The sequence below is a fragment of the Podarcis raffonei genome, chromosome 3 (genome assembly GCF_027172205.1).
Source record: "Podarcis raffonei isolate rPodRaf1 chromosome 3, rPodRaf1.pri, whole genome shotgun sequence".
Lineage (NCBI taxonomy): Eukaryota > Metazoa > Chordata > Lepidosauria > Squamata > Lacertidae > Podarcis > Podarcis raffonei.
The window spans coordinates 73830925-73849854 of NC_070604.1; the positions used below are offsets into that span (position 1 = coordinate 73830925).

The 18930-nt window shown below is 45.0% G+C and overlaps 1 protein-coding gene across 3 annotated transcripts in view; it reads right to left on the reverse strand.

The window, feature by feature from the left end:
• Positions 1 to 535: 535 nt before the first annotated feature.
• Positions 536 to 18930, reverse strand: part of C3H6orf118 (chromosome 3 C6orf118 homolog) — a 42282-nt gene continuing 23887 nt past the window's right edge. The window contains exons 10-11 of one of the 3 annotated variants that reach the window (XR_008329596.1): positions 15599 to 15694; positions 536 to 881 (exon numbers count right to left, since the gene is read on the reverse strand). Coding sequence is in view for 1 of the 3 variants with exons in the window: in XM_053382365.1 (XP_053238340.1) it covers positions 836 to 881 (46 nt within the window). In the remaining 2 variants the exon portion in view is untranslated. Of the gene's footprint in view, positions 882 to 6784; positions 7009 to 15598; positions 15695 to 18930 lie in introns of those variants that run through there. The other 2 variants (XR_008329595.1, XM_053382365.1) reach the window with 2 other exon arrangements.

Genomic DNA, 18930 nt, shown 5'->3' on the forward strand with positions numbered 1-18930 from the left:
TCCATTACAATCATTTAGGCGGGTGATACTACAAAAAGGCAAAAAAGGAAAATAGAGAGAAGAGCAGAACATTATGCAGTTATTGAAGATAGGGGGAAAGGAAAATGTGGGACACAGAAAGCTGGAGACAACCCGTCATTAAGCAGAGAAGCGACATTTCAAATAAATGATGGATGTGGAGTGTCTGGGCCTCTGCAGTGCTACTCAGCAGACCTAGCAGAGAGAACATGATTCTGGCTGAATACTGCTCCCCTCCCTCCAAAAATTAATCACCACATCTCACTACCCCTTAGGCTCTCTGTCTCTCTCTCTCTCAAAAAAAGTAAACTTTAAGCAGGTACACTGTACTATATTGCCCTGCTCTCTCCCTCTCTTTGCATGTGTGTGTGTACAAATGATGCCTGATTTTGGTCTTCCAAAGCAGCTATTCTATTCCCAACTTCAGAATGGAAAGCGAAATACCGGTGGTCAACAAAAGGGGTTTAAAGACACTCTCAAGCACAGATAATTGGGAAACACTGGCCTGCAAGCACTCCAACTGGAGAATAGCCTTTGAAGAAGCACAAACCCAAGACGAAAGGGAGAAACGTGCTAAGAAGAAGGCACGTTTCGCAAATCCTCACTGTGATCAACTCCCATCCAGAAACCTATGTCCCTGCAGTGGAAGGACGTGTGGATCCAGAATTGGCCTCCACAGTCATTTACGGACTCACTGTTAAGACTGTGTTCATGGAAGACAATCTTACTCAGCTACAAGTGATTTCTAAAGAAAGATATGACCACCTACCTTAGCCTCAGCCCAGTATATCTGAAGGAGCATCTCCACCCCCATCGCTCAGTCCAGACCCTGAGGTCCTCCTCCAAGGCTCTTCCTCTGGTTCCTTCATTGCAAGAAGCAAAGTTACAAGGAATCAGGCAGAGGGCCTTCTTGGTAGTGGCGCCCACCCTGTGCAACACCATTTCTTCAGATGTCAAGGAAATAAACAGCTATCTGACTTTTAGAAGGCATCTGAAGGCAGTCGTGTTTAGGGAAGTTTTTAATGTTTGATGTTTTATTGTGTTTTTACTTTTCTGTTGGAGCCACCCAGAGTGACTGGGAAAACCCAGCCAGGTGGATGGGGTATAAATAATAAATTGTTGTTGTTGTTGTTGTTACCAAACAGAAACTTATCAAGAATACACAGCTGAGTGGCAATGATAAGTTGGCCACCATCTTGGATTTCTCAAATTCATTGATTTGCCAAATTACATTATGTAACCTCCCTCTCCACCCAAAACATCCTATAGCCCCTGGGATTATATGCAGGCGTGAAGGAAGGGAGGCGGTGGGGGTGGCCCACCATGGGTGTCATCATTGAGGGGGGTGACATTTGGTGTGCTGCCTGCCTGCAACTCCCCAGCCTACCCCAAGCCTTCAGGGGAAGGGGCGGAGCTGCGCCGCCTTGCCAGCGGCCTTCCCCCTTTGTTTTGGCAGCTCGGGGGAGGCTGGGGAGTCGTGGGCGGGCGGCACACCAATGCCCCCTGCTCCCGGGCTGCTTCCTGGGGGGGGAGCCTCCACTGAGCTGTCAAAAGGAAGAGGGAAGGGAAGAAGCCTGCTGGCAAAGCAGCACGGCTTCCCCCCCCCCCCCCAGGAAGCAGCCCACCAGGGGCAGCTCGCTCCACTCTCCATGGGCGGCTCGCTCTGCCCCCATAGGTGTCTTGCCCCCTGGGATGCTCGCCCTGCCCCCATGGCCTCACCCCCAGGTGCACAGGATGTGCGCCGCTCTGGGCGCCAGAGCAGCTAGCTCCGCCTCTGATTATATGCACGTGCGCGCACACACACACACACACACACACACTGTGGTACAGCAGAGCCACAATGTTCCAAATCTGACTTGATTACTTTGTAATAACTATTTATTTGTTTTGTCTTTCAAATAGGCTGAAAGCAATGTGAATTACTTTAACAAAGTTGGCATCTGCTAGATATTCCTAACCATTTAATTGGGACCATTTTAATTAGTGAGTTTCTGCCCAGCTCTGATTTTTTTTCTCAAAACATCAAGAATAAACTGAAGTAGAGTGACTATCAATTTTACTTAGTATTTTGTCATTTTGATATTTTTTTTCCAAGTTGGTTTTCTTTTAAATGGCCCTTTATTAATCAACAGAGCTATTTAGTTGAGATGGCTGATGTCCACTTAATTTGGATAATAAGCTGTCAGCTTAATCCAATTAAAAAGATCCTGATATAACATGATTGAAGGCAGAAAACAAGGACATGCAGAGAATGAAATGGCCAAACTTCTATAATGGGTTTAGCTTCTTGAAGGGAGGCAAATCTTTGAAAGTCTCCACTAATCAAATCGTTCTAATTTGCCTTATTTTAAATCTGGCATCGTATAACTGTGCAATTGGATCAGAATTGTTTCAGAAATAAAACTACATTGATTGAAGCCTGATTTAAATAAAATACTGTTGGATAAAAAACCCATGCATGCGTTCTGAGACCAGCATTTTTTACTTCAGGGCTACAAATCACAGGCATGCAGATGCTGCACTCTGTATGCATTTTGAATTAAAGCAGGCTTCAGAATTAACTGTAAGGTCAGCTACCAAAGACATAAACATAGGAAGAGCCCTGCGAGCTGAGACTAAATGTCTATCTGGCCCAGAATTTTGTTTTCACAGTGGCCAACCAGATTTCTATGGAAAATTCACGAGCAGAATGTGATCACAACAGGACTCTTCCCACTTGTTTTGGTTTCTCAGTACTGGCTCCTGAAGGAATTGTGATTCTATGATTAAAATTGGCATGTGATTGAGGAGGACCATCAGATAAAGCCAACAGCTGGAAGTACATGTGCACCAAGTAGTCTGTGCTGCAGGTCTTGTTTGTCAAAGAAAACCCACAAAATAATCCTACCCCAAACAAACTTGGCATAGTGGAAGCTGGCTTGAACTGCTGGTTGTATACTCTGCTTATATCAAAATGAAATTCTCAAAAGGGGTAGAATCTAAGTCTAAATCTGAAATGTTGATCCAAAATAAAGTTTCACCCTATCTCTAACAAAACCTGCACCCTGATCATATTTAACTTTCCTCACATCTCTTACTAGATATTAACTTCGGCCCGAGAAAATAACTACAGAAATACAGCCCATATTTTCTGTCACTTGACAGAAATTCCATTTACAATTGTTCAGGAGACAAGAAAATATCTCTAAATTTGTATGGGAGTTATTTTGACCTATTTTGGTTAGATTTTGAAAAACAATCTGTACCCTCAATTAAGTGAAAATAACTCCTGTGCAAGCTGAAAAATAACTGGAAAATAAGGAGTGATGTTTTATAGGTTTGAAAAGTGGATTCCAAAACTAGTGGGGTGATAAAATGTGACCTCCTTGGTATCTGAAAAATATCACTAGTGGGAATAGGAATGTTTAGTATTGCTGTAAACATCCAAGAATAATTTGTTGTGACCTTTTTAGAAATAATGGCCTAAGAATGATCTTGAGCACAATATTCCTAACTCCAAGGCAGTATCAACTAATAACATATTGGCACCACAGCAATAGTTTTTCTCCGTTCTTTGGTGTGTGTGACTGGAGTCACTGAATATGGATGTCCTTCATCATGTCATTAGGTTCAATGGAGACTAGAAAAGCTTTGCAATGTGCATCTTCATCAGCTGCACATTTGCTGGATTTTGTATGATGTTTCTGGTCAACTTAAATGGAAAGAAACTATAGATGAAAGCCGGTCGTTGTTGTTATTTAGTTGTTTAGTCATGTCCGACTCTTCGTGACCCCATGGACCAGAGCACACCAGGCACTCCTGTCTTCCACTGCCTCCCGCAGTTTGGTCAAACTCATGCTGGTAGCTTCGAGAACACTGTCCAACCATCTCGTCCTCTGTCATCCCCTTCTCCTTGTGCCCTCAATCTTTCCCAGCATCAGGGTCTTTTCCAGGGAATCTTCTCTTCTCATGAGGTGGCCAAAGTATTGGAGTCTCAGCTTCAGGATCTGTCCTTCCAGTGAACAACTGCCTTTTTTGCAAGCAGAAAAACTATATTGCACTCACTGATCTCCGTTGGGCCATACACAGAATCATTCGCTACAAAGGTCTTCAAGCAGATTAACACGGCACAGTAAAATAGCTTCTGTAAAGCCACTCCGAAGCATCACATCAAAAGCTCGACTTATGCAAATCTCCAAGCTATGGAATGACAAGATACTTTGTCTGCAAGATCCGCTTATTAACATCTCCATATAACTGATTGACATGATATATTGTGTAAAATCCATCGTGCAGTCTCAAGCTTCTCTGAGTAGGGTGTTTTGCAGCTTATGAGCAGCTTCATGGCAGACGAGTAATGAATTATCTGAAGCGAAAAGACCGCAGGGAGCCATAAACAAAAGGGTTTACAGATTTGTGAACCAGCTGGTAGTTGATATCTGTCATTCACAGAAGACCATGGATGGTCTTAATGGCTACTGGCGCCCTAAGAGACCATGCGAATTGAACTTGTACAGAAGATGCCTTATTTTGGCTGAGGCACTGCTCAATAAACCAGCATAAGAGGGCTCAGTATGGAAACTTTATTCCTTTCCCTCTCCATCTGGCCCCTACACTAGAAGGAAAGGGTGGGTTCTTCTGCCATATTCATGATGCCTCCAGGTTGCCAGCATTTTGCAGAAGGGATTAAAACACATATGAGGACTTCAGGCTTGCTCAGTTTTAAAGTGATTTAAAATGCCGTGTTGCCTCAGCACAGGGCTGGGGAACCTATTGGCTTTGCAAGACAGATTCTAATCAGGATTGACTTCACAGGCCCCATCACCAGATGTAATAATGTCATTTTCAATGTGCTGATAAAATGAAGGTTTTCTTCCCCTTAGAGAGTCCCCATGGGGTTTGAATGGAATCCTACTGAACTGAGCATCAGCTGCAAAGCAGAGGGTTAAATCCTGCTGCTTTGGCAGTATTTGTTTCCTGTGGTTCCCTACTGAGAACAGGCATACTCAGCCAACTGACATCAGGAGTAACTACAGCAGGTTGGTATAGTTTGAGGGGAATGGCCTTGTGGGCCATATTGGAGCCTCCTGGTGGGCCAGGATTAGCCTGCCAGCTGGAGGTTCCTCACCTCAGTCCAAGCACAATAAACTTTTTGCCGTTTGCAAAGTGTTGGGGAAATGCACTATTTAAAGTTATGCCGTGCTGATATATGAGCATATCTCATGGTTTTGTGTTTCTATAAAGAGCCAAAAGAAAGTGAAAACCTTTGTATTCATGATCTCATGGCATATTACATTTTTAAAAAACACAGCGTGCTTTAGTGTGTGCTGGAAACCTCCGAACTGAGCAAACAGCAGTTTTTTTCTTAAGCAACCTTGTGTCATTTTTGCGAAAAGAATAGTAATATTAGCTACCACTTTGCAGCTCAACCGCATGTTAAGAAATGATATGTTGGGGAATAAACATTCATTTCATCTGGCTCAATGTGTCTTGGGATTTAAGACACATACTTCAACACAATACCAGTTAATTTGGATCAAAATTTCACTAAATTAGGCACAGATGCATAAAGAAAAGTAGAGGGAGGAGAATCATTAACTGTAGCATCCTGCTTGGAGCTGTCTTCTAGCCACTGATGCAACACTATTTGACAAGGAATGTGTCTATGTACTGAGAGCCCAAGCTTGGTCTAAGGCAGATCTGCCTACTGTCTTAGTTTTCATAACAAACAGCAGGGATGGGAAACCTTTTTCAGCCAAAGGGCCACACATATTTCTAAAGCAACCTTCCAGGGACCACAGGCTAGTGGTGGGCAAGATCAGAAGCAAATGTAGGAGAGGGGACACTACACATTTGAATTTTACCTTTACACAGAAGGCTCTATCATACACACAGACACACACATCCCTCTTTATCCTCCATCTAGACAAGCAAGAAGCATGATCAGAGTTTGTGGAAATATTTAGCACTCAAGGAGGGTGGAAACTGCAGACCAGGGCCACTAAGTGGCATGGTTCGGGAGGGAGTGTTCAGTGGTGTAGCATGGGTTGCCAGCACCTGGGGCCACGTGGAGGGGTGGGAGGGAGAGAAACGGACAGAGTACACATGCACATTCAACTGCCTAACAGCATCCACGTCACCCAGGAGATCGCAGCCACAGGGATAAGAAAAGAAGAGTTGCTCTATTATCTGGAAAGGTCACTTCTTGGTTCACATGTTTCCAATAAAGTCCAGTGACACATGTCCGCAGCTGTATTGAGGCCGCACCGGGTGTTGAAATTTTGCACCCCTAACCATTTTGCGCCTGGGGTAACCGCCCCTGTGGCCCTCCACACACTATGACACTGGGTGTGTGACCTTGGGAGAGTCCTGAGGGCCAGATAAAGAGGCGTGGGATGGCATGCAGCGCCTGGGCCTGAGGTTTCCCACCCCTGACATGCAGCTCTGTACACAGATGTGGCCTCTGTGTCTGCTAGCTTTAAGCACAATAGGCAGCCTCTCCAAACAGAGTTCATCCTTGATCCTAAGATTCAGAGCACAGCTTTTCTTGAAATAAAATGAGCAGCAAACAATTTCATTTCAGCTCCTGCCACCCTGAAAACCTAACTCATACAGACACTTCATTTTTCAGGAATGGGTACTACATAGGAGAAATCAAGATGGATTGCGGCAAACACAAGCTAGTTATCCTGATAAAGGATCTTGTGGGGTCACAGCCATAAGCAAGCACAACCCTTAACATCTTCCTTGCAGGCAACAGTAACAAAAGAATGTGATATCGATTGGCTGTTGATCTGAAAGCAGCGCATTTATCTGAAGCTTTTAAAAAAAGAAAATTGTGCAATGGGGCATTCTGCTTTGTAAGATCATCGCCGGGGCTGAAATCCATACCATGGAAATGGTGTTTAATTTGGGAGCCGAAACTCCAGCCAGACTCTCCTTTGCTGCTACTTCTGAAGCGATAGTTTTGTACCATATTGTGCTGCTTACATAAGGATTCGTCGAGGTTTTCTGATGGCAGCAAGGAGAAAAGAGTCAGTGAAGTGTGAGAAGAAGGAGAATGGGGATATCATGAAGGATGAACAACATCTTAGAGGCTTGTCAAGAAAAACATTAAAAAATGAGCAGAGTGGTTATTTCTCAGGTGATGAGAAAATCTAACAATGTTTCAAGATGACATGGGCATCTGCCCCCAAGACACAGTTGCCAGGAATATGAGACCAAGGTCATGAGAGGCTAGATGGCTCATAGGTTTGCCCTGGACCACGTGCTGAAATCTAGCTCAAAGGAGGTGTCATTTAACATTACCATCTTCTGGGGCTTATGTTTTTCTTAAATTATGTGGCATTGGTGGCCTTAATCAAACTCCTTCTGCATATCACACAACCCATTTGAAGCGCATGTCACTGGAGTACAAGAGAGACATTCCCGTGCATGGTTATAACGTTGCAGGTTTACCTCCTCTCTCTTGCAAAGCTCTCTCAGTGGCATTATTAGGAGAGGAGCATCTTCCAAGGCCAAACCCTGGAGATCTTTCCTAATGTCAGGGGCTCAGGAGCAGAAGCACAGGGAAGAGAGGAAATGGAGAGCGAAGGGGAGGGATCCGAGGGGAGCGTAGGGGAGTATGACAGTGACCCGAGAGATTCCATGAGCTTCTTTAGCGAATCAGAAGATTCCCAGAAGGGGGCGCCGATGGTGAGGGCAAGGGGGGTCCCAGGGAGGGACGCACCAGAAGCAGGGGGCCAGCGGGGACTCCCAAGGCAGCAGCGGGGGATTAGGACCAGCTCCCCCACCAGAGCGCAGTGGGGGGGAAGAGTCACATGTGTCAGGGCCAGCCTCTCCTCCAGCAGGGAGAGAAGATGAGTCAGGGCTGACCACGCCCCCATCGGAAAGTGGGGAAACGGAGGGGAGGTCAGTTCCAGCTAGCCTCCCCGAAGGAGGGAGTAGTGACAGCAGTGTAACGGTCAGAAGGAAAGTGGGAGGCTCGGCGCGCGCGCCAAGTTCAAATGTACAGGCGCGCGGGACAGCAGGAGACCCGGATTGGGAGCCAGGTCCTAAAGCCCGATGGAGGGAGGGGGAAGAGTCAGGGGACTCAGCGTCAGAGGAGTCTAGGAAGGGAGAGACCCCGACGGGCAGGCGGACCCAGAGGAGGAAAGAACAAAGGAGGAGGTGGAGCAAGGCTAGAATCTTAAACTGGTGTCAGGGGGGAGGAGATTCAGATGGAGCTTCGGCGGTCTAAAGTTAGAGACGTAGCGTTGCACGCTGCGGCTGTGGAAGTGAAACTGAACTTCAATAAAGACTTTTATACTAAACAACGAAGCAGCGTTGGTCTTCTGTGAGCTGGGACCTCGGGCAGCGCTGACACCTAACATTCCAAGAGTTACTCCCAGGCTATTTTCCTACTACTGTTGCCTATTTGCATGCTATTTGTGTTTACCAGTTATATGCCACCCTCTAGAGGGGCTTCAGTGTGTGTCTGGGACATAGAGATGAATCGGTGATGATCCTCAGCATGTGTTGCTCTGTGCTGGAAGGATTCCTCATAGCTGCAGTCTATCAGCTTTAACATTTCCACTACGATGGAGCCAGAGGTTATGCAATGTAGGTCTTTTAAAAAGAGAGGGAGAGAAGGGGAAAATTGTTTCCTTGAAGTGTACAATTGATTTGTGGGCCACACCAGCACAGAGCTCAGTAGTGGCCCGTATTACAACTGAGTGTTCAAAAATTCATACGAAACAAGGGGATCCAGGCCATTGCCAATCTTGGCATATTATTCTACCCCATGTGGTGGTCCTCGCTCACAAATGCTTTGGCATGGCAGTACTCCACCTAGTGGGAAGTATCATTTTGCACAGGGATGGCTGTGTGAAGCATCTCAGTTGAGTGGATCACCTCCATATCACTGCAAGCCACTGCCAAGGAACAGCAGCGTTGGCAGGGATATTCCAAATGATTGGGATGCCGCAGGAAGTAAGCCCAAATCAACCATGTACAAAACACAGCCTGCCTGGTTAGTGAGTACTATCTAAGCACTGCTCAGTGCAGTGGTGATCAGATATGCCTGTGTCAGTGTCAAGGTGACCCTAAGCACTTTTTTATGATAAAAATAGGTACATTCATTAAATTTATATAAGGTGGTAAGCCTTCATAATGAGGGGATTATTTTATTTAGAAAAAATAAAAGGGGCTTTATTTTATCTTTTAAAATAAATAGTATAATGTGATGAAGAATCATAAAATTGTAGAAAGGGCCCAGAGGGTCATCTAGTCCAACCCCCTGCAATGTGGAATCTCAGCTAAAGCATTCCTGACAGATGCCCATCCAACCTCTCCTTGAAAACCTCCAAGGGTAGAGAGTCCACTACCTTCGGAGGGGGTCCATTTTACTGTTGAATAGCAGAACAGAACAGAATAGAATATAAAAGCAGTATGCATATGAGATCTTGGTGTCAGGTGCACCTCAAGGTTCTGTCACACTCTAGTGTGACCAAGAAACAGGACCCAGAATGGGACTATATCCATGAGTGTAGGATTGGTTCCCAATGAATTACTAGGTGACTCTGAGAAGATCCAGCAACCTGTCTCATGGTAGGAGGAGGTCCTCTGTATAATACCTTACAGCTCAATTTCTAATTTCATTTGTCTCCACTGTTTACAGCCACCATCTCCCAGATCCGTTTTTCTTCATTTACACCTGACTGACAGAAGACGTTTGCCTTTAACCTACATGTTAACAGTCCTCCTTAGCTGCCAAAGAAATAGAAAGGCAGCCACCAAAAATCCACCAGGAAAAGAAAGATTGTTTGAGAGTCATTATATCCCTATCTAGGAAGACACACATTTACAAAGGATGAGGCAGTGAGCCAGGCTGTGCCAGGGACCTCTTACTGAATTAACCTTTGAAACTACCTGGGAAATGTTCATTCTGTACAGCCTAGCTGATCCACAAGAAAGGCAGAACGGGCCTGAATATGCTGTTATGGCACGGCATAATCTTCTCAGGTTGTAGCTTGGAGACTATCTGCATATCTTTAAATGTCCCATGATAGCGAGAGGAGACAGTCACTGTACCTCCTACCTAGGGTTCGCAATCATGTACCTGTTCAGGAAGGGGGCGGGCAGGGGGCAGTTCTTGCAGTGTCCTTACACATGTCAGCTTGACCAGCTTCCACATTCTGCAAAAATGAAGTAATTGACTTCATTCCTCCAGATTGTGTTGTGAGAACTCGTCACGCAATGGATTTGGCTATTTGCAGTTCTGCTACTGCTAATCATTGTTGACCTTCACCAAGTATCCATTTCATCGCCCCCAGGGGTATTGTAATTTGCATGTCTGAGGGTGTTTTTGCTCTCACCTTCTTGCAATGCCAACAAAGCAGTTTGTCCTTCAGACTGTCCCAAGCCTTCTAAATCAAGCTGCAAATACTTATTTTGTCAACAAAAGAAGTTGGCAATGACTTGTGAGTTCTTTGAAGAAGTGGAACCCCAAAGAAAGTGGGTGGAACAGTGAGCTAGTTCTTTTTTTAAAAAAATCACCACTATTTGGCTATTATTAAAGTTTATTCATTCATTGATCCTCAACTGTGTTATTGGGCCTGTTTTTGTATGGTGGGAGGGATGGCACTAACAAGTGCACATCATGCCTGAAGTTTGTACATTTTCTCATGTCTGCGGTTTAATCATGGTAGCACTGCGTTCTCTTTATTTTTCTTTCCATCAACCTTCTCCGGGCTGGCCTGGATAGTTTTTCTTCACCAGGCCACAGACTTTTTTAAAAAAATATAATTTTTATTAACAGGCCAATCAAATAACATTATTTACAAATCACATTAGTTCCAAATTATACAGCCAGATTTGTAAATTTTTGTTGGGGGTACCCATACTACAAGCTCCGAAACGGGGTCCAAACATCACTTATACTGCTGCTTTAATTAGACAGTTCTATCCAGTTCTGTCCAGATAGTCTCTTTGTTACTTTCCTCATCTTCTTGTTGTTATCATATATTCCTTTCTTTACAATCTCTGATAATCTTCACAAGTGGGTTGGAAACAAACATCCTCTGTGTGGGTTTTACACTCTCCAAAAATCATATCACATACGCCATTTCCACACCTCCGTAAAGAACTTTCTCTCAGTCTGTCCGTTGATTTCCCCAGGTTTGCCAAACATATCTCAGAGGGCTCTGCCAAGTCTAGATCACATTCCAATAACCATTTGCATTCCGATGACCCTGGTCCTTCTCCCCCCGTCCTTCAAGCCTGTCTTGGCGAGACGCCATTTGAAACTGCGTCATAAAACTTTCCTCCGTTCTCCAATGTTTACCAATCCTCTCTTTGATCAATAATTCACTCCACACAGTTCTTGAATTCCTGCTTGTGATTAATAAACTGCAACGATTCTTCTCTCTGGGGTGGAGGGTTATTAATACTCACATAAGGCAAAGAAAAGAAAAGTTTTTTCCTCCACTCCCTTTCCGTTTCACTCCAAACATACCAGTCTTTTAATGGTGATTCCTCACTTGATTTATTTGTCCCGCCCGTCGCTCCGCTCACAGAGATCCATTAATCAGCAGTCTTTCTCCCGATCTTCGCTTGATGTATGTGCTTTAGCTTCTTTCCAATTATGTATTTCCAATTATATATTTCAAGCCAAAGCGAAGCAGTGCGCTGATTGGAGATAGCGTCAGGAAGTGCTGACTTCAGACGAGGGCTTGTTCCAAGTGTCCACACCCCCTTCTTTCGAATCCGGGGGTGCATTATGGACACCGCTGGCAAGGCAGTCCCCCCCATCCCCTTGGGGTGGCCGGGAAAGCTGCATACTTCCCATAGCAGCCTCTTAATTACCTCGTGTGAGTCGGAGAGATGTTATTGTCGGCCATCTTCAAATGCCCCCCCCCCCGGTGGCCCCCCTTCACCAGGCCACAGACTTAAGCAACCTTGATTTTGCAGATGGTAGGATTAACTCAAGTACTCAACGGCCTCGGTCCAGTATACCTGAAGGAGCGTCTCCACCCCCGCATTCCGCACAGACACTGAGGTCCAGTGCCAAGGGCCTTCTGGCAGTTCCCTTGCTGCGAGAAGCCAAGTTACAGGGAGCCAGGCAGAGCGCCTTCTCAGTAGCGGCACCCGCCCTGTGGAATGCCCTCCCACCAGATGTCAAAGAGAAAAACAACTACCAGACTTTTAGAAGACATCTAAAGGCAGCCCTGTTTAGAGAAGCTTTTAATATTTAATAGACTATTGTATTTTAATATTTTGTTGGAAGCCGCCCAGAGTGGCTGGGGAAACCCAGCCAGATGGGCAGGGTATAAATAATTATTATTATTATTATTATTATTATTATTATTATTACCCACTCCCTCAAAGCCCATCCCATCCAGCATTACTACCTTCCCCACCACCCCACATAATCATGGTAGGTGACAGGAATAGGAGCATAACAATGAATGTTAATGGCCCCTGCCATCACCCCAATCAGTGGCAAAGCTTCATGCTCCACTACCGGAGGTGGAGAGCAGGTGGGGGCGTGGCTGGCGCCCCCAGGGCGTGACGCGCATCCTATGGGCATGGTATGCTACCTGCGAGGGCGTAGTGCACCACCTGTGAGGGTGTGGTGCCCGGTGTGCGGGGTGTGTGCGGCGTGTGTCGGGGGGCGCTGCAATGGCACCCTACCAGAATAGTGGTGCCGGTGAGCAGTCTGCTCCCTCCGCACTCCCATTCCTCTGCCAGTGACCCCAGTTAAGCAGAATTTAAGGGGATACACATTTCAGCGGCATGACAGAGCAGACACTGAAATGGGTTTGATAAGTTGCCTTTTGATGTGTTGTTTTTTCCATGACGTTTGTTCTGCTAAGTATCGCTAACACACAGGATACCTGACTGACTCACAATGATTGCGAGGCGGCGATGGGGCTCAGCTCAAGTGCAAGCTCAATTATTGAGGGAATCAGCATCCTTACTCCCACCACAACCAAGTCTCTTCCAGGCGGCCTGGTTGTTCAACATTAATCCTGATTTGTCTGTGGGGAGCTTATAGGACATCGGCTACTTAGTGAGTAATCCTTCTGATGTGACTAGAGGCCATGCTGGGCAGGGCTAATGGGAACTGGAGTCTAGCATCATCCAGATGACCACAGATTCCCCACTAAGGACAAACAAAATCACCCCTTGTAGGGTGGAATTCATGGGGTATTAGAGGCACTACATGTTTTTAAGCCATATTTCTACAGTGCACAGACTGTCCGCTTATAACGCACCATGCTATGTGCTGAACTACATGGGTTTGGCCTATAAGTGACATGCCAAACTCTTTTTGCCTTTTCATTCTGGCTCTGGTGGAGCCCAGAAGCATCTGATGTCTCAAAGGTCCCTCAGCCTGGCCTTAGGAGTCTAGATATGTATGTAGCCATCTCATTCTCTTCTCCTGATAAATCTAAAAAGGTAAAGGGACCCCTGACTGTTAAGTCCAGTCGCGGACCACTCTAGGGTTGCGGTGCCCATCTCGCTTTACTGGCCAAGGGAGCCGGCAGACAGCTTCTGGGTCATGTGGCCAGCATGACTAAGCCACTTCTGGCGAAACCAGAGCAGTGCACAGAAATGCCATTTACCTTCCCGCCGGAGCAGTACCTATTTATCTACTTGCACTTTGACGTGCTTTCGAACTGCTAGGTTGGCAGGAGCAGGGACGGAGCAACAGGAGCTCACCCCATCGCAGCGATTTCATAGAATCATAGAATCATAGACTCATAGAGTTGGAAGAGACCACAAGGGCCATCGAGTCCAACCCCCTGCCAAGCAGGAAACACCATCAGAGCACTCCTGACATATGGTTGTCAAGCCTCTGCTTAAAGACCTCCAAAGAAGGAGACTCCACCACACTCCTTGGCAGCAAATTCCACTGTTGAACAGCTCTTACTGTCAGGAAGTTCTTCCTAATGTTTAGGTGGAATCTTCTTTCTTGTAGTTTGGATCCATTGCTCCGTGTCCGCTTCTCTGGAGCAGCAGAAAACAACCTTTCTCCCTCCTCTATGTGACATCCTTTTATATATTTGAACATGGCTATCATATCACCCCTTAGCCTCCTCTTCTCCAGGCTAAACATGCCCAGCTCCCTTAGCCATTCCTCATAAGGCATCGTTTCCAGGCCTTTGACCATTTTGGTTGCCCTCCTCTGGACACGTTCCAGTTTGTCAGTGTCCTTCTTGAACTGTGGTGCCCAGAACTGGACACAGTACTCCAGGTGAGGTCTGACCAGAGCAGAATACAGTGGCACTATTACTTCCCTTGATCTAGATGCTATACTCCTATTGATGCAGCCCAGAATTGCATTGGCTTTTTTAGCTGCCGCGTCACACTGTTGGCTCATGTCTAGTTTGTGGTCAACCAAGACTCCTAGATCCTTTTCACATGTAGTGCTCTCAAGCCAGGTGTCACCCATCTTGTATTTGTGCCTCTCATTTTTTTTGCCCAAGTGCAATACTTTACATTTCTCCCTGTTGAAATTCATCTTGTTTGTTTTGGCCCAGTTCTCCAATCTGTCAAGGTCGTTTTGAAGTGTGATCCTGTCCTCTGGGGTGTTAGCCACCCCTCCCAGTTTGGTGTCATCTGCAAATTTGATCAGGATGCCCTTGAGTCCATCATCCAAGTCGTTGATAAAGATGTTGAATAAGACAGAACCCTGTGGCACCCCACTAGTCACTCTTCTCCAGAATGAAGAGGAACCATTGATGAGCACCCTTTGGGTTCGGTCAGTCAGCCAGTTACAAATCCACTGAGTGGTAGCATAGTCAAGATCGCATTTTACCAGCTTCTTTACAAGAATATCATGGGGCACCTTGTCAAATGCCTTGCTGAAATCAAGGTAGGCTACATCCACTGCATTCCCTTCATCTACCAGGCTTGTAATTCTGTCAAAAAACGAGATCAGGTTAGTCTGACATGGCTTATTTTTCAGAAATCCATGCTGACTATTGGTGATCACAGCATTCCTTTCTAGGTGCTCACAGACTGTTTGCTTAATGATCTGCTCCAGAATCTTCCCTGGTATTGATGTCAGACTGACTGGGCGGTAATTATTTGGGTCCTCTCTTTTCCCCTTTTTGAAAATAGGGACAACATTTGCCCTCCTCCAGTCTGCCGGGACTTCGCCTGTTTTCCAGGAATTCTCAAAGATGACTGCCAGTGGTTCTGAAATCACATCTGCCAGTTCTTTTAATACTCTTGGATGCAGTTTTGGATCCAGTTTTGGATGCAGATTTGAACCACCAACCTTCTGATCGGCAAGCCCTAGGCTCTGTGGTTTAGACCACAGCGCCACCCGCATCCCCCTGATAAATCTACCCGCTCTTAAAATAAATAAATAAATAAATGCATCCATCAAATGCATCATCAGCAGGAATCTAATCCATCTTCAAACCACTTACTTCTGAGTAGTTCCGTTGAAGCTTCCTGAGTAAGCGGCATGGAAATCCCTGCCACCCTAGCGAAATCTCTTATCGCTTGCAGAGAAGCATCCTCTCTCCCCCTCCGGTCCTAATCAAACCCTTTTGTTTGCTTCTTTCCTGTGATGAGTGCGATGGGGGTGCTCCTCTCTGCCACTCACCCACACAGCCTGGTAATCATCATTGGCTGAGCTGCCTCCTCGTCTACTTGAGAAGTGCTCTGTCACTCCAGAGATGAAGGCAGCATCTGGAAGAACCTGAAAAGGATGCGGAGGAGGGGGAAGAGTTTGCTCCAACAGCTGCAGACCATTCAGCAGACTTATCAAAGTACATGCTGATTGGCATAAATTACACTGACGCTTTCTGAATGGGGTGGCGAGTGGGTGGGGTGTGTGCGCAAAGTTTCCTGCTAAACTTGCCAGGATAGTTTTCTCGCTTTTTTGTCTAAAATAAAGTCAAAGCAGCATGCCAAAATCATCACCACCACCAGAGTGTGTAACACAATTAATTATTTAGGCAGATGGGTATGTTTTTAAATACTCAATTATACAGAAATCAGGTATTAATCCAGATTGGTGTGCTACAGGCCAGATTTCATGAGATGAGCTTTAAAAAGACCGCAGGCACACTTTTGCTCATCTCTTTTAAGGGCAGGTACAGCCACAGCGAGCTTAGCTGTGCTCACTGCAATTCCCTCTTCTACACGCTATCAAAAGCACAGAACCAGGTTCGCCCTCCTTTGAGACAATCTCAAAGTTGCCATCTTGGTTTTGTGAGTCCTAGTACACCTGCACCCTGCCTTACAAGCCTTTTCCACCTGGCCTGGAGCTGAGGCTGCTGAACAGACGCTTGGGCTAGGATGTTGTTTGTGGGGGTTTGTTGGGGCCATTGTTGTTGTTGGTTTTTCTATATTTATTTTAGATTTTGTGTGATTTATGCGGAATTTGTTTCATTTGGTTGTGTATTTTTTAAAATGTTTTATTGTTTATGCCTACTTTTGTACCGTTGTAGTGAAGTATTTTTTTTTCCATGTTGCAAGCTGCCTTGAGCATGGTTTGAACTGTGGAAAGGCAGCCTACAAATAAAACGATGGGTGGGTGGATGGATCTGCCCCCCCCCTTAAAATGGGTTCCTATGTTTTTGGGTGTGTACAAGAAAATGGCAGCAAACCTAAGGAAACAAAGCCATGATTCTCCACACACTTTCACCAGTTTTGTTCTAGCATAAATCTGGAGCTAGGGGCTAATCAGGCATAAAACTGACTTAACTAAGTGGAGAACCAAGCTTTAAAACTGAATGACTGAAGCTAAATACTAAATATATAAAGGGCAGCTTTACTTGGAAAAGATGGTTTTCTATGTACCCTTGGGGAGCATTTTAATCCCGTCATCTCCTATTCCCAGGACAAGCTCCGAAGCAAAGGCAATCTTTTAAAACATCTATTACCAGGTGCATAGTAGGAATGATATTTACTTCTCCAACAGTAAGGCAAAGGTGGGGAACCTTAGGCCCATAGGCTAAATATGAACTCTCACCAGGTTACACCTCCTCTCTCTAAGCCACACCTCTCACTGCCCTACTTGGTATCCCTGTTTTTGCATGACTGGAAGGTGTCTTTGAACTCTGATAATAGCTCTTGTTTGTCTGGATGGAGGAAAGACAGGGGTGTGGGTAGGTGTGTAGAAACTAACCTACAAAGGTAAAATTCATATGTGTTGCCCTACATCTCCAGCAAAAACATTAATACACACAGGACATGATTGTCATGAGCAGGAGGTGTCATATTAATATTGGCCTGCAGGAGCTGCTGGATTCGTCTGTAACATGAGCATCATTTTAAAGCAGCATAAATATTCTTTTTTTAAAAAGTAAAAAACTTCCTCAACATCTAAAGTTGAAACTATGCTTTCAGGCTCCCCAAACCACCCCTTAAACTAAAAACTGCAGCAAGAGTACCCATTAAATAGACTGCTCAACAAATCAGAAAGTCCAAGAATCCAGATTAGAACTATAGTGTCAAGAGGACTTGATGCAGACACAAAGAGATGTTTTGGGCAAAATGAGAAACTAAAAAAACTGAAGATGGTTGATGTTCCTCCAGAGGCCAGGAGTTCCACAACCAAGAAAACTCTGGCTCGGATCATCATTCCAATGCTGGGGTAATGTAATAATCTTAGTAGCTGAACTGGCACATACCAGGAAAAAGAGACTCCACCAAGTATTGAGGGCCTTATAAGCCAATATCAGTACTTTAAAATGAACTCAGAAGCAAATTGGCAGGCAGCCAATACAAGTGTAATATGGCTTTGACTACATGCCACATTCCACACTAGCTTCAGCTTCTGAGTTGTCCCCATGGGTAGAACAATGCAGAGGACATTATCACAATCTTCATTATTGTGTTTTTTAAAGTTATTTTGGAAAGCATTTTAATGTCTATACCTTTAAACTTTATCCTTAGGTTTACTAAGTCCTGACTGCATCACTTTCATATTTTATTTCTATTCTTTATCCTTGACACTTTGTTTTCAGGATTTTGCAAAGTTAGCCAGTAGTTCAACCCAAAGGAAACTGTTAACCTGTTGCATATTTGTTATAAATATAAGCTACCTTGGGAAATGCTATGGTCTTGAAAGATGCCTTAGAAATAGCTGAAATAAAGGAATAATTTTCTATGCAGAATCAGAGCAGCTTAATATTCATTTCTTTTCCCAGTCTCCTTTTACAAACCTTCTCTCTCTCTCTCTCTCTCTCTCTCTCTCTCTCTCTCTCTCTCTCACACACACACACACACACACACACACACACTTTTGCTTCAGCTCCATTGAAAAACTAGGTTCACATTTGCTGATAGGCAGCTAGCTGAACATTTGTACTGAGCCGCTTGCATTTAAGCAGAAAATGACACTGATTGTCACTAAATATAACGAGTGCCGTATGTGTGTTTCATTGGAACCGCAAGCTCAAATTAGCCTGTCAGAATTTCAACGTACCCTGATGCAAACCTGTCAACTGACACAATTAGCTCAAGAGACTAAAGAAAAGGCTTGTCAAAGCCGTCAAGGCTTTCTTCTTGATCAAGTCCTGTCCCTTTGCTCAGAGCCTTTACTAAATCCAACTGCATTCCACGCTTCCAGTTAGGTCAATGCTTATACTCCTTGCCTCACGCCAACACCATCGTTTCAGACTTTTAAATGTGTTAATTCTAGGAAGGGCAACACCCCGTTTGCAGGGCCCTAAATTCTGGATTAGCAAGATGAAGATGATGTTCAGCTGTATGTGAAATCTTATCAAAGACTGAACCCTAGTGTTCAGGAGGATTAGGCAACATATTATACTCAGGATACAGCTAGTCTTCACGAATGGATTTTCAGCCTGATCATCTTCATCTAGGAAGAAAGACATACAAACAGTGTGCAACATGTATTTGTTTTGTTACAGGAATGCGGCATGTATTTCCAGGAAAGAAAAACTTCACATTGGGGAAAGGAGA